This window comes from Artemia franciscana, chromosome 13 (assembly GCF_032884065.1).
Source record: "Artemia franciscana chromosome 13, ASM3288406v1, whole genome shotgun sequence".
NCBI lineage: Eukaryota > Metazoa > Arthropoda > Branchiopoda > Anostraca > Artemiidae > Artemia > Artemia franciscana.
In genome coordinates, this window is record NC_088875.1 from 42,866,295 (window position 1) to 42,882,107 (window position 15,813).

The 15,813-nt window shown below is 34.8% G+C and overlaps 1 protein-coding gene across 7 annotated transcripts in view; it reads left to right on the forward strand.

Moving 5' to 3' along the window:
• Positions 1-15,813, forward strand: part of LOC136034964 (zinc-regulated GTPase metalloprotein activator 1-like) — a 157,375-nt gene that overhangs the window by 32,983 nt on the left and 108,579 nt on the right. For 6 of the 7 annotated variants that reach the window (XM_065716518.1, XM_065716519.1, XM_065716520.1 and 3 more), the window contains exon 6: positions 9,803-9,889. The exons of the other annotated variant lie outside the window; for it this stretch is intronic. In XM_065716518.1, coding sequence (XP_065572590.1) covers positions 9,803-9,889 — 87 coding nt within the window. The remainder of the gene's footprint in view (positions 1-9,802; positions 9,890-15,813) is intronic. 7 annotated transcript variants of the gene reach the window in all.

Below are 15,813 nucleotides of genomic sequence, written 5' to 3' on the forward strand. Positions count from 1 at the left end.
CTATAGTCAGTCACCTTGGAAAGGGGTTCGTTCTTTAATATGATTTCAAGAGAGCTTATTTTCTTGGTTGTTATAACACAAGTACTGTAATTTTCCTTTATAGGGGTTTTGGACAAGGCAGTTCCAATAGTACGCTTTGTATTTCGATCTGGATCAAAACTATTTTTAAAAGTTATTGGATGCTTTATTTCTTAGTTTGGGACGTGACTGTCTCTTACTAGGTTGGTAGCTCCCACTGAGTTTGGTCTTTATTATACCGACCTGTCTACAGCCTATGATAGTAGTCATTAATGCCGATGATGTGATTGATCAATTTTGTACACCAAAAATGGAGCTATTCGTACAACATTGATTGGATTTAAAAAAATCAATTTTTTAATTACAAAAGGTTTTTAACCGTATCAATTCCTTTAAAATGAGCCATTAAAAAACTCTACAATGTTCCAGTGCCACAGCATATGTGGGAAAGTAATAAAAAAGGAAACAAAAGCTGTATATGCAGAATATCATGTTTGCAGCCAGTTTTCTTGATTTTCAAGCCAATACATTCCCTTTTTGTTGAAGCTAAGGAAATGGTAAGTTTTTTATATAGGGGTTTCGGATTTGTAGGAGCAATGGGTTATTATATTTATTTGACGTGATCGTTTCCTACTAGGTTGCTAGCTACAGCTGCACCCCAAACAAACAGGAAAAAACCTATGGCTTTTCTTCATTAGAATAGTATGACAGGACGTGGCTACAAACTACGATTATGACGTCAACAGCAACTATTACTACTACTACTACTAATAAATCACTGTAGCACCAAGCCGCCTGAGGCCAACACAGCTACGCACGCTCCTCCTTCAACCTAATATATTTAAAGCCTCCCTCTTTACACCCTCCCAGGAAGCTCCCATTTCCTTTCAATCTTTATTTATAACATCTTCCCAACCCAGACAAGGACAACCTGCTTTCCGTGTAGCCCCGACGGTTGGCCAAAAAGGACAATCTTCGGTAATCTGTCATCCTTCATCCGTAGAACATGGCCTAGCCATCTCGACCTTTCTTTCATTATAGCCCTAGAAAGCGGGATTGAACCACATTTTTCTTACAACCTACTGTTTGAAATACGGTCAGTCAGCCGGGTACCCAGAACAATCCGTAGGCAATTTCTCTGGAAAACATCTAGTAAATTTTCATCTGCTTTTAGGAGCGCCCATGCTTCAGAGCCATATTTGACCACTGTCATCACTGTCATAAGTCTGCATCTTGGTTTGCAGACTTATCTTTCTGTTCTTCCAAACTTTTTAACTGTGAAAAAACACCCTGAGCCTTAGCTATTCTACTTTTAACATCTTCACTGCTCCCACCATCTTTACTAATAATATTACCAAGGTAACTGAAGCTCCCAACCTGATCAATCTTTTGGTTACCTTATGTCACCTGTTCATCTTCACATATTCCTAGCTTTAGTGACTTAGTCTTCTTATCATTAATTTTCAAGCCTATTTTAGCACCCTGAACTCGCAAAACCTCCTAAAATTCATTCATTTTGCTCACACTTTCATCTAATATGCTTAAATCATCAGCATAATCTAAGTCCAGGAGCGTTTTTCCTCCCTGTTTGATTCCGTGGTCTCCAATTGCCTTTCCTGGGCTCCTTAAGACGAAGTCCATCAAAATGATCCATATAAAGGGGGATAGAACACAACCCTGCTTAACTCCTGATTTAATACAAACCAGTTGCTAACCTCATTTCCTACCTTAACCGCAGCAGTATTACTCTCGTACATAGCACAAATCACTTTAATGTATTTTTCTGGTATACCATATAACGATAAGACCTTTGTTAACGCTCTTCTATCAACAGAATCGAAAGCTTGCATATAATCGATAAAACTGAGGACCAAAGGTGTTTGACAACGAAGGGACTTCTCAATTATTAGCCTAAAAGTGAAAACATGGTCGACACATCCTCTATTTTTTCTAAAACTGCATTGTTCTTCCCTTAAAACTTTGTCTACTGCATCTCTCAGTCTAAAAAGTATCAACAACAGTAACAACGTTGTCAAACAGTTCGTGGTAACGAACTGTAGTAAGGAGCGACGCGGCTCAATAGTAACCAAAACTCTAAAAAATGGAATTTCGATACCAATAGCTACATCAAAAGAATCGCATTTTAATGCTGATTTTATATATATAAGTTTCATCAAGTTTAGTCTTACCCATCAAAAGTTACGAGTCTGAGAAAATTTGCGTTATTTTAGAAAATAGGGGGAAACACCCCCTAAAAGTCATAGAATCTTAACGAAAATCACACCATCAGATTCAGCGTATCAGAGAACCCTATTGTAGAAGTTTCAAGCTCTTATCTACAAAAATGTGGAATTTTGCATTTTTTGCCAGAAGGCAGATCACGGATGCGTGTTTATTTGTTTTATTTATTTTTTTTTTTGTTTTTTTCCCCAGGGGTGATCGTATCGACCCAGTTGTCTTAGAATGTTGCAAGAGGGCTCATTCTAACGGAAATGAAAAGTTCTAGTGCCCTTTTTAAGTGACCAAAAAAATTGGAGGGCACCTAGGCCCCCCCCCCAACGCTAATTATTTTCCCAAAGTCAACGGATCAAAATTCTGAGATAGCCATTTTATTCAGCGTAGTCGAGAAACCTTATAACTATGTCTTTGGGGACGACTTACTCCCCCATAGTCCCCGTGGGAGGGGCAACAAGTTACAAACTTTGACCAGTGCTTACATATAGTAATGGTTTTTGGGAAGTGTACGTGCGTTTTCAGGAGAATTTTTTTGGTTGGGGGAGGGGTTGAGAAGAGGGGGATATGCTGGGGGAACTTTCCATCGAGAATTTGTCATGGGAGAAGTTCTTTACGTAAGCTAATTTATAAGTTACATAAATCTTTTACTAATAAAAAGATTCGTAAAAAATTAAAAGTTCTAGTTGCCTTTTTAATTAACCAAAAAATCGGAGGGCAACTAGGCTTCCTCCCCCGCTCATTTTTTCTCAAAATCATTCGATTAAAATTATGAGAAAGCCAAAAAAAAAAAAAAATGCAAATTTCGTTTTGATTATTCCTCTGTGGAGAGCCAAAATGAAAACATGCATTGATTCAAAAACGTTCAGGAATTAAATAAAAAAACACGTTTTTTTAACTGAAAGTAAGGAGCGACATCAAAACTTAAAACGAACAAAAATTACTTCGTATATGAAAGAGGGTGCTTCCTCATCAACGCCCCGCTCTTTACGCTAAAGTTTTTTACTGTTTTAAAAAGAAGAATTGAGAGAAAGAGTCAAACTTTAGCGTTTGAAACAAGAGTCAAACAAGCCACTTAAATCTTGTTTTTCAAGCCAAGAGACTGAAGTTTCCTGTTTAGAAGTTTCTGACAAGGCGGTTCTAATAGTGAGCTTTGTGTTTCGATCTGACACTATTTTCAGGAGTTATAGGTTATTGAATTTCTATTAAAGGACGTGATCATTTCTTATTAGGTTGTAATCTACCGCTGCAAACCGGATTTACAAAGATTAGATCAGTTTCTACAGGCTAGAGTTCATTCTTTACTATAAACTGTATTATCTTATCTTGACACAAGAAAAGCGCGTTGTATCATCGTGCATATGATTATATATTTTCTTGTTTTAGTTACTATGGGCTAAAGTTCATTCTTCACCATTGCTCGTAACTTTTCTCTTAACATTTGACGCCTAAGCATTCATCCAGCTCGGTCCGCCTCAATACAAAACCAAAAACTTAGACTAAACTTTCTCTTTGTTGGATTTTTTACCGAGTTTTTAGACAGTAACAAAAACAAAATATATAGAATTACCCGTGTTCCCCAAATATTCTTTATATTTCATACAAAATAAAAGTTTTTAACACCCGAAATATAGCTAAATGGCAAAACCAAAAGAAACGGCTGAAATGTAACGTGATGATCAACAAGTTTATAGTAAAAATTGAGCAACATGTGTGACGTTCTACTGTCATGACTATACCTCAATTCGTAAGGATAAATTTTAGGTCATCCTATAAGCAAATAATTTTTAGTTCAATTACTATAGGCTATATTTTGCTCTTTAATATAATGACAATCTGAAAGCTTTGTTCCGATGTCTATGGGGGGGAAATGGCGTGGGAGGGGGCTACTTGTCCTCTAATCTTTTTGGTCACTTAAAAAGAGAACTAGAAATTTAATTTACGCTCAAATGAGCCCTCTGTCAATCCTCTAGGACACTGGTTCGACACGATCACCACTGGGAAAAAATTTAAATAAAACAAAAATGCGTCAACGATCTTTCTTCTGGCCAAAAAAAAAAAAATTACAAAATTCCACATTTTGAAAGATATGAGCTTGAAACCTCTGTACTAGGGTTTTCTGATATGCTGAATCTGATAATATGATTCTATTAAGATAGCTAGACTTTTTGCGGGTATTCCGCCCCTTTTTCGAAAATCAGACAAATTTTCTCACGCTCGTTGCTTTTGATAGGTAACATTAAACTTAATGATTTTTTTTCTATATTTGGAAAAAAAGCCAATTCTTTTGATGTGTAAAAATTGTCTTTTCTTCCGTTTTTCATTAATTATTTCGACAGTTAATTGATTAATTAATTAATTTCAACAATATCATAAATTTTCAATGTCATAATTGTCACAAACATTCTAATAATCTGTAAACAAAATATAGAGAATTACCCGTGTTCCCCAAACATTCTTTATATTTCATACAAAATAAAAGTTTTTAATACCCGAAATATAGCTAAATGGCAAAACCAAAAGAAACGACTGAAATGTAACGTGATGATCAACAAGTTTATAGTAAAAATAAACAAGTAATGATCAACAAGTTTATTGTAAAAATTCAGTTTATTGTAACAGGTGTGACGTTCTACTGTCTACTGTCATGACTATACCTCAATTCGTAAGGATAGATTTTGGGTCATCCTATAAGCAAACAATTTGTAGTTCAATGACTAGGCTATAATAAAAATAAGTTGTATGCATGTTTGTTTTTTTGTATGTTTTTTTTTTTTGTAAAAAGAGGGTTTGCATATGATGTCATTATAAGTATATAAGGCTTTAGGCTATATTTTGCTCTTTAGTATATCCTCCATTTATATTTAACTATATTGATCCCTTATATATGGGTTAGAGTCCGTTCTTTAGCATAAATTTTTCCAGCCAATGATTTTTTTCTGTTGTTCAAGCCAAGGGACTGTGAGTTTTCTATGTAGGGGTTTTGAACAAGGTGGTTATAATAGTGTACACCTTGTTTTGATCTGACATAATTTCAGGAGTTATGGGCTATTGTATTTCTTAGTGACAGCCACCCTGATATACGGAATAATTTCTTCGTTTCAAGTTTTAATGTTGCTCTTACTTTCAGTCGAAAAGACTTGTTTTCTTTATTTTATTACTGACCTTTTCGCAAATCATGCCAGGTAATCCCCTTACCCCCTCCCCCATGTAAAATTTTACATTGAAAATTATCCCAGGACAATTCCTCCCCACGGAAAATCCCCCCAGACAAAAATTGTCCCATATTTCCCAATAAGAAATACAACGGGCAAATTGCGTAACTTACAGCCCTTTCCCCAGGAGCTATGGGGGGGGAGTCTTGTCATCCCCGAAGGTATAATTATAACACCATTCAACTATACTGAATCGAATGACAATCTCAAAGTTTTGATCCGATGTCAATGGGGGAGAAAAGTTGTGTGGGAGGGGGGCTACTTGTCCTCCATTCTTTTTGGTCACTTAAAATGGGCACTAGAAATTTTGATTTACGTTCAAATGAGCCCTCTCCCAATCCTCTACGACACTGGTTCGATATGATCACCACTGGGGAAAAAAATAAAATAAAACAGAAATACGTCAGCGATCTTTCTTCTGGCCAAAAAAAAAAAAAAAAAAAAAAATACAAAACACCACATTTTTAAAGATTTGAGCTTGAAACCTCTACACTAGGGTTATCTAATATGCTGAATCTGATAATGTGATTTTACTTAAGATCGCTAGACTTTTTGCAGGTGTTCCGCCCCTTTTTCGAAAATCACACAAATTTTCTCACGCTCGTTGCTTTTGATAGGTTACATTAACCTTAATGATTTTTTTTCTATACCTATATATATAAAAACTAGCTGTTGGTTTGGCCCTTCGTGCCAAACCAACACCTAGTTGGAGGGGGCACTTCTCGCCCCCCAATCCCCACGTGCGCGTAAGTCGTTACGCGCCGTATTAGTTACGCGCCATTGTAGTTGTGTCCCTGTGTCCCACCTGTTGATATAGATATATATATATATATATATATATATATATATATATATATATATATATATATATATATATATATATATATATATATATATATATATATATATATATATATATGTTTTTAACTACATAAAACTTGTCCCATTGTCAGAAATTACATTAAAAAAAACTAGTTTTTTTAACTAAAAGTAAGGAGCGACATTAAAACTTAAAACGAACAGAAATTACTCCGTATATGAAATGGGTTGTCCCCTCCGCAATCCCTCGCCCTTTACGCTAAAGCTTTTAATTGTTTTAAAAAGCAGAATTGTGGCAAAGAGTCAAACTTTACCGTAAAGAGCGAGGGATTGCGGAGGGGACAACCCATTTCATATACGGAGTAATTTCTGTTCGTTTTAAGTTTTAATGTCGCTCCTTACTTTCAGTTAAAAAAACTAGTTTTTTTTTTTATGTAATTTCTGACAAAGAACGAAATTGGGAAATTTTCTTTATTAAAAAGAAAATCAAAATGACACTACATGAACTGTATAAAATAACATAAATGTATAAAACTCCAATATAAATATAGAATAGAACATCAAAAATAACAAAAATTATTACTGTTATTTTGTTAATTCAGGAGGATTTTTGTCAGAAATAACCAAGTGCTTCTACATGTTTGCAGTGGTGCCGGAGGCGGGGGAACAAGAGGGCCTGTACCCCCTATTTTCTCCCCCTATGTTTTAAAGTATGACCGTCTTTGGTGTTTTCGTTAAAAAATTGAATGTGACAAATTTACTCCCCCCGTAGATGTTGAAAAATACACGTCTATGGAAAATAATCGGTTCAAAGAAGTAAAACTCTATCTTGAATAGAAGCCGAAGGCACAATGCCAGTTCCTTGTTTGATTAGAAACTTCCAATCTTGGAATCTAGGTCTAAATGTTTCAATTTGTTAGAGATCCTTGGACTAATCGAGCGTCCTGAATGAGTATCCGACTTAGGGGGATACAATGGCTCATGAAAAATTTATTAGCTTAGAAGAGTTCGAATTGGTTTCTTTCAAGCATATTATGCCACAATTGGGATCAAGTCTTTTACCAGTGGCGTGAACAGATGGTGTTTATAAGCTATTCATTTTTGACAGGGATATAGGCTGACTATATTCAAGTCAATTTTGATGGAATAAAAGGGGATGTAATGCTCTCCTCAGTTTAAAGAAAGGGAAAAAGGTAACCCATAAAAAAGAGAAAAATATAAGTTTGTTTCAGTGTATTTTATGTATTGTAAGTACATGCAGGATTTCTAGGCCCAAGCATTTTTGCCGCTCCCCGAAAATTTGGGTATAGTGGAAGTACCGAACAGAACGCATGAGCCAAAAGTAAAGAGAGAGGTGATACCCAACTCTCGGCTGACATAGTTGGGAAACAGCTGACAGTTTGTAAGTGGCCACGAACCTCCTGTGCTGTTCTAAAATCACTTTTGTATGTATAGGCAGCATGGTGGCGGAGTGTACCTGGCACTTAAACGATAAATCACATTAGTTTAGTTTCTGTTTAGAAAAATTTATTTAGTGATAATTTATTGCACCCCCTGGCATTGTGCCTCCCTAGGCCAGGGTTTAGTGGGTCTGAGTGTGTGTATATTGTAAGTACGTGTAGAATGATGCTTTTAATTGAGGCAAATTTGCATTGGCGAAATGCCTTAATCGTCAACAACATGCCTATTTGCCTCAACATTTGAAGTGCGTCCGACGATTGCAATGTCTTACTTAACATCATTATTTTTTACTTTATTGAACAAGATCTCCTCTGATTTATCAATAAAGACTTAGTGAGGAGAGTTCAATGCTACTGAAAAAATTTGTTTCCCCAACTATACATTGTCCAAAGAAAATGTAAAACTAAGTTATGGCTTTGATTAAGTAACTTGAAAACTTCGAGCTTAAAGCCTTCTGTCTCTCAATTCTCTAGAGACCGTCGATTGTCAAAAACCCTCCAAATAGCACTTATTCATTGGCGGAATTAGCAGGTTAATTATACCAGCTTGTCAATTTGGTCTCTAGGGGGATTGAAACGATTCTTTCTGGCAAAAAAACTTGTAAAAATTTCAGGTAGCTGGAAATATTCTATGGGACTGTTCAAAAACAGGAAATATATAGAAAAATGGTTACAATCATCTTACAGGTTATTGTCTTCTGCTCATGATAGTACCGATTTTGTTCTAAAAGCAATATCCTTCATAGAGTACACTTGTGAAAAAGAGCTAGACATTTTCTAAGATTTCTAAGCAATTAGAGGAAATAGAGCAAAATCCTAGCAAACATTTTGTAGCATCTTCAAGAAGCTACGGCCTGATATTAAAAGCGGTATCTTCCGCTTTTTAAATATAATTTTTCAATTTTAACATGGGATTTTCGAGCTCCATCAGTTCACTTAATCACTGCCTTAATTAATTACAGCTGTATATGCTGCTTCGAAATGGGCTTAAATGTACTGTTGCTATGTATCGCACTCCTGCACGTATTCTTGCCCTCAGCTAATTAAAGTGAGAAAGGGCTACATAAGTTTTAAGTAGTTGATGTTTAGTGGTGTTGGAGAATAAAAACAAGGTTTAAATAAAATATATCTGCCGTCTAAATAAAAATTGTTAGCTGATCAACAAACGTTATAAGTGAAAAATTAAGAAAAGATTAAACTTTTTTATTTATCGACGAACTAGATTTTGAACAGTTATCCACACATAAACGGGCTACAGCTAATTAACGATAAGGCGGTTGAACTGTTTTGGGTTTTCCGATATCCTCGACAGATGGGGTTTCTAACAAATTGTTGACAAAAGCGATTCTCAGCTTCACGCTCTCAAATAATAAGATATGAATAAAAACTCGTTTTATTGGCGAATTATCTGGCGTATTGGCGTAGCAAATAGGTGGTTTTGGTGGTAATTGTTGAGAAAATCCACATTTAAGACTATTCAGGGTGGGACATAAGGCAGGTTCCAATGGTGAGGAGTACCACTCCCTTTGGATCCTCAGAAGATCAGCATTAGATAAATAGTTTATTTTTTCACCTGTTTAATTCAGGGCTTGGTGTCTGTTAAATAATTGAGATTTCTCTGAAACTGCTTTTTCTTTTATGAGTTTTTTTTTGTGTAATTCTTATTTGTGTTCCCTTACGTTACAGGCTAGGTCGTATCCAGGAGGAAGGGGCTAGGGAGTTAGAGCTCCCCTCCGAAATGTTTGTCCGACTTGTAAAAACGTAAAAATGCACATAAATCAATTTTGACGCGTTTTTAAAGTTTGTTTTTGTAGAACCCCTCGGAAAGAATAACCCCCCAGAACAAAAATTCTGGATACGGCCCTGTTTACAGGTCATTGAGCTATGTATGAGATTGGGAGTTAAAACACTGTTGGTGTTCTAAGTATAAAAAAGGCAAAGGAGGAGGAGAATGGATAGTTACATTGGCCTGAGGTGGCTTGATGATGCGGTGAATTGTTAGTAGTAGTAGTAGGGATTTTGTAAAAAAGAAAAAAAAATGAATGTAAAGTTTTTCAGGCAGATTTGCTTTGGTGATATTCTCCTTCTTAACAAGATTGACCTGGTTTCTGATGTAGAGCTCTTAAAGGTTGAAGGGAAAATTAGGTATGTTCATTTGATTTTACATTATTTATATTCTAGCGCTGTAATTATTGCATTTTTGTTTTATATATTGATTTTCCAGAACTGTTGGTCTCTGCCTACTCAATGATGACTTAGACCTGGGTAAGTTGACGTGTATATCTGAATTTTTCTCCTTAAATGACTCAATGGTTTTCACTGATAGGTCTGCTCCAATCCATTTTGCAATGTTCTTTTTCACTCTTATGTAGCACAGTGAATTCGACATTTCGGTATTGGAAATAATTAATAAATGTACTGGAACATACTTTGATATATTTCATATAATGACTGTAAATTCTTTGGATACTCAAATTACAGGAAAGTATTTAAGTTGATGCTTAGAACCGGTCAAGAAGGTTGGTAGCCATTTTCTAAACGGGAACAAATTTTGAGTATAATTTTAGATATTACATTTATGTGCAAAGCTATACACAGGGTATGAACGATAGTACGGATTTTCCCTCTTCCAAGATTGGACAAAAAAAAAAAAAAGAAAAAAAAGATTGTTAAGAAAATCGAATATTTTTGGACCCTTCTAAATGGTCAAAAAATAAGGACCTACACAAAGTTAGAAAAAAGTTGAAAATCTAAAACTTGTTTCTTTTTTTAGACATGGTTTATATGGTCTTGGTTAAACTTAACATGAAGCAAAAACATGGAAAGGGATAAAGCTTTGGTTTTAACCGTTTTATGAGAGTTCAAACTTCTCTAATTTCTTTTTATACAAATACCAATAAAAGTCAAATATTTCGGATTCCTATAATTGCCTTTACGAACGGAAAAAAGGGGTCTGCTGAAAAAAGAAAACATGAAAATAATTAATAAAACCAAAATAAATAATAAAAAAATAAATAATTAATAGCAATAATAAGTAAAATATAAAAATAATTAATAAAATAAAATACAAAACTAAAATAATTAATAATTGTAGAATAATTAATAAAAACAAATAATTAAAATAATTAGCAAAGCGAACCAGGGGAATTTATAGCCAGTTGAAAAAAATGAAGCGAAAAGATGAAAACAGAAATTTTGGCTAGGACCTTGACCCAGCCGTATCCAGTGCTCAAACAGAGAAAAGAACAAAGGAAAAAATAATTGAAGTGAAACATAACAAAACAGAAGACACATTGAAATAAAACAAATATAGAAAAATAGAAAGAACAAATTATAAACTATTCATAGATAAGATCGGGCAACAATTCTGTCCCTGTCAATTAACTTTGCCTGTCTACTAGCCTGATTTTTGCTAATATCGGTCTTTGTATGAAACTATCGTAAATTACGTTTATAGGAATCTACCCAATATCTCTGAGTGAGGTCTTGATTTATGTAGTTTTTTTTTGTTTCAATTGCCCAGTAAAAGACTGAGGCAAACCACTTGCTGTGGAATTTAAAACGACCTCGTCAAATAGAGCTAAATTATCTGGATAATCGAAAACGTGGTTTGCCACAACAGAGTCAAATTCATCATTTCTACTATTCGTTTAGAGCTGTATTTACTGAAAGCTAGTGTTCGTGTAGTCTTTCTCCCATCCGTTAACGGGTTCTGCCAATGTAAAACTCATTTTAATTCAAATTGTTTATAATTATGCCATATTCGTTGTATTGTAACGAAACTACTAATAAATGATTAATTTGCGTTAGCGATAATTGAACTCTGGAACTCATCCTAGGTTTTCCTTTAGAAGGATAAAAAGTTTCTAACGAAGGCTGTTCGCCTGTTGCATCAGTCATCTGGGAGTAAAATCTCATCTGTTACTGTCGAAGGGCGTTATTTTTAAGGTCCAGTCAAAGACCTCATAATACTGTAGACTCAGCAGGAATTTCGAAATTTAAAAATGAGTAAAACTCTCAAGTAAGACAGTGAAACTTATATAAACGAATTATATAAAGAATAAATGATTTCGTTTTTTTTCACAGGATTAAATAAAAAAAACAAGTTTTTTCTAACTGAAAGTAAGGAGCGACATTAAAACTTAAAACGAACAGAAATTACTTCGTATATGAAAGGGGCTGCTTCCTCATCAACGTCCCGCTCTTTACGCTAAAGTTTGGCTCTTTCTCTCAACTCTACTTTTTAAAACAGTAAAAAACTTTAGCGTAAAGAGCGGGACGTTGATGAGGAAGCAGCCCCTTTCATATACGAAGTAATTTCTGTTCGTTTTAAGTTTTAATGTCGCTCCTTACTTTCCGTTAAAAAAACTTGTTTTTTTTACATCTAATTTCTGATTGTTTTTGAATCAATGCATGTTTTGGTTTTGGCTCTCCGCAGAGGAATAATTAAAACCAAATTTGCATATTTTTTTTTTTGCTAAATGGCTTTCTCATAGTTTTGATTGAATAATTTTGAGGAAAAAAGGAGTGGGGGAGGAAGCCTAGTTGCCCTCCGATTTTTTGACTTAAAAAGGAAACTAGAACTTTTATTTTTTTGCGAATGTTTTTAATAGTAAAAGATCTACGCAACTTATAAATTAGCTTACGTAACGAACTTTTGTATTCTCATGTTTTTATTACATATATGAGGGGGTTCAACCCCTCGTCAGTACCTCGCTCTTTACACTAAAGCTTAAATTTTGTCCCAATTCATTAAGAATGACCCCTGAATCAAAAAAAAGCTGTAGAATAAATAGTTGAAATTACTAAAAATACTTTAGCGTAAAGAGCGAAGTATTAGGAGGAGGTGAGCCCCTCATATGCGTAATAATTTCTGTTCGTTTTAAGTTTTAATGCTGCTCCTTACTTCCAGTTGAAAAAACTTTTTCATATTTATTTTTTCATTCTGTTTTTTTTTTTTAAATAATGCTAGAAAGTCCTGCGCTCATTTCATGGAAATTTTCTTCCCCGATGGAAAGTTCCCCAAATATATCCCCCAACATACCCCCCTCTTCTCAACCCCTCCCCCAACCAAAAAATCCCCCTGAAAACGTCTGTGGACTTCCCAATAACCATTACTATATGTAAGCACTGGTCAAAGTTTGTAACTTGTAGCCCCTCCTACGGGGACTGTGGGGGAGTAAGTGGTCCCCAAAGACATAGCTATAAGATTTTTCGACTATGTTGAGTAAAATGGCTATCTCAGAATTTTGATCCGTTGACTTTGGGAAAATAATTAGCGTGGGAGGGGGCCTAGGTGCCCTCCAATTTTTTTGGTCACTTCAAAAGGGCAGTAGAATTTTTCATTTCCGTTGGAATGAGCCCTCTCGCAACTTTCTAGAACATCTGGATCGATACGATCACCCCTGGAAAAAAAAAATAGTAAACACGCATCGGTGATCTGCCTTCTGGCAAAAAATACAAAATTCCACATTTTTGTAGATAGGAGCTTGAAACTTCTACATCAGGGTTCTCTGATACGCTGAATTTGATGGTGTGATTTTCGTTAAGATTCTATGACTTTTAGGGGGTGTTTCCCCCTATTTTCTAAAATAAGGCAAATTTTCTCAGGCTCGTAACTTTTGATGGGTAAGACTAAACTTGATGAAACTTGTATATTAAAAATCAGCATTAAAATACGATTATTTTGATGTAGCTATTGGTATCAAAATTCAATTTTTTAGAGTTTTGGTTACTATTGAGCTGGGTCGCTCCTTACTACAGTTCGTTACCACGAACTGTTTAAAAAACAGCTAGATTGAACATATTCACGTATGCTATGAAATAACAGCATAAATGAGAAAACCACAACAAAAGCTGTAAAAAGAAAAAAGACCAGGTCAGGAACACATATATGCCAAACTATAGTAGTGGTTTTTACAGTAAACAAATGTGGCAATCACGCATATGCACAAGCAACAAAACTGCTATATTTTGTTGTGATTTTCCGACGATATCTTCTGAATTGAGGCTCTAACAAAAGGAAGCATGATTATTATTTAAAAATCTCGAACGACCTAGGTTAAATTAAATAGAATCAGGACAGGTCCAAAGTTCAGTTTTGATGAATTTGTTCTCGCCCTCATCTGCAGCCTATCTAATTAGTTAACTCCTACGAAATCAAAGTAATTGACTCAACAGACCTGAAAATAAACTTAGCAAAAATTGATAACTATAAACACAAGTAAAGCTTTTAAATAAGAAAAGTGGAACTTCGAAATAAAATAAAAAATATCGTTTTATGTTAACACTAAAAAAAGTCCTAGTGTTTCAACTTTACATCCGAGAAAAGGCGGATCAATTAAAAAAAAGAAGGAGGGGAAACAATGAGATTGAACAAATCAACACTTACTAGAAAAATATGAAAAAACAATGAAATCATAACAAACACCTTACAAAGGTAAAGAAAAAACAAAAGGAACCCACACATGACCAACTATAGTCACACGGAGGTACAAATGCTTATTAAATTGTGTATGTTGGAGGAAGTCTTCTGATATAAGGTTGTAACAAAATGAAGCAGTATTTTTACTTAAAAATTTAAGAATGACCTAGGCTATGTTAAATAGAATTAGAACTGGTCAAATCGACCAAAGGTCAGTTTTCATGAATTTTTCCTCGCCTGTATACAATTAACTCCTATGACTTTAAAGAAATAAACTCTAAAGACTTAACAACATAATTAACAGGAATTGAAAAACACCCAAAACGGATAAAAGTTTTTAATAAGATAGTGAAACTTTGAAAACAAAACAGAAAATTTCTTATGTTAATACTAAAAAATGTCCCAATATTTAAGCTTCAAATTCGAAATAGGGGATCAATGGGGAAAAAGGGGAAACAACTAGATCGAACAAATTAATATATACTAGAAATTTATGAAAAAAGATAAGAAAAACACAATAAACGCCTTACAGAGAAAAAGAAAAAAACAAAACGAGATTCCTCGTATGACCAACCATTGTCACATGGCGGGAAAGTGCTGTGTTATATAGAGTATATCCAAGGTTATCTTCTGATATGAGTTTCTAACCAAACGAAACAATATTTTTGGTTTAAAATTTTAGGTATAACCTAGGTTAAATTAAATCGAATAGGTCAAAAGCATGCAAAGCTCAATTTGATGAATGTGTCCTTGCCTGTATTCAATTAGTTACATCCTATGTATTCCAACTAATCAATGCCTACATTCTAGTTTCTAGTATGGTACATTAGGCCCTCTGAAGAACTGAGATTTGAAAATTTTCTGAAATCTTCGATGACACATAATTCAATAATAATGATTTCAAACGCTTTAACTAATATCATATCAGAATTCATCAACGTTTTATTATCTCCCTTTTTCGTATTAACTAAGCATGAACAAAAATTTCGCTTCTTTTCTGTCTCGTAATATAAAAGAAATCTCAAGTATGCCGACATTTAATTTCATTTTGCCTCTTGATCTTAAAAATGCTCATTCACGCCCTCCGTAGGGAATACCTTCAATTTAGCGAAGATAGGGGACTATTGAGAGAAAGACCCACTTGATGTAAAGGACTTTGTTCTCTATAGCATAATATCATAAACTGTTTATCGCGGTATTATGGCTTGGCTATGTAGCACTTGATATGATTATGGCATATTTGCATAAAAAATAACTGAATTTTCGATAACGTATAATTCGGCTGGCTAACGTTCTCTTTACAAAATAATCGTCTTAAAGGGCCCAGGATATCAGGGTAAACATTGTTTTCTGCCGGGGCCCATTTTAGGTCTACTCATACATAAACACCGTCATAGCCCAGTCCTAGCCGAGTGGATTGGTGCGCTGGATTCAAAATCATTTGTCCGAGAGGGCGAGGGTTTGACTCCTAGTGTACCCAATTATTTTGTTTGTGACGGGGGTCCGTGGCGTGACTCTGTAAGCTCAGCCAGAGTCTACACAGCTCTAAATAGTTCAAGTTAACAGAAAACTGAGGAAACACGGCATTTACCATCAGCACTTGTGTGACATTCGTGTGCTGCCCCTGAATTGTTCAATTGTGTGA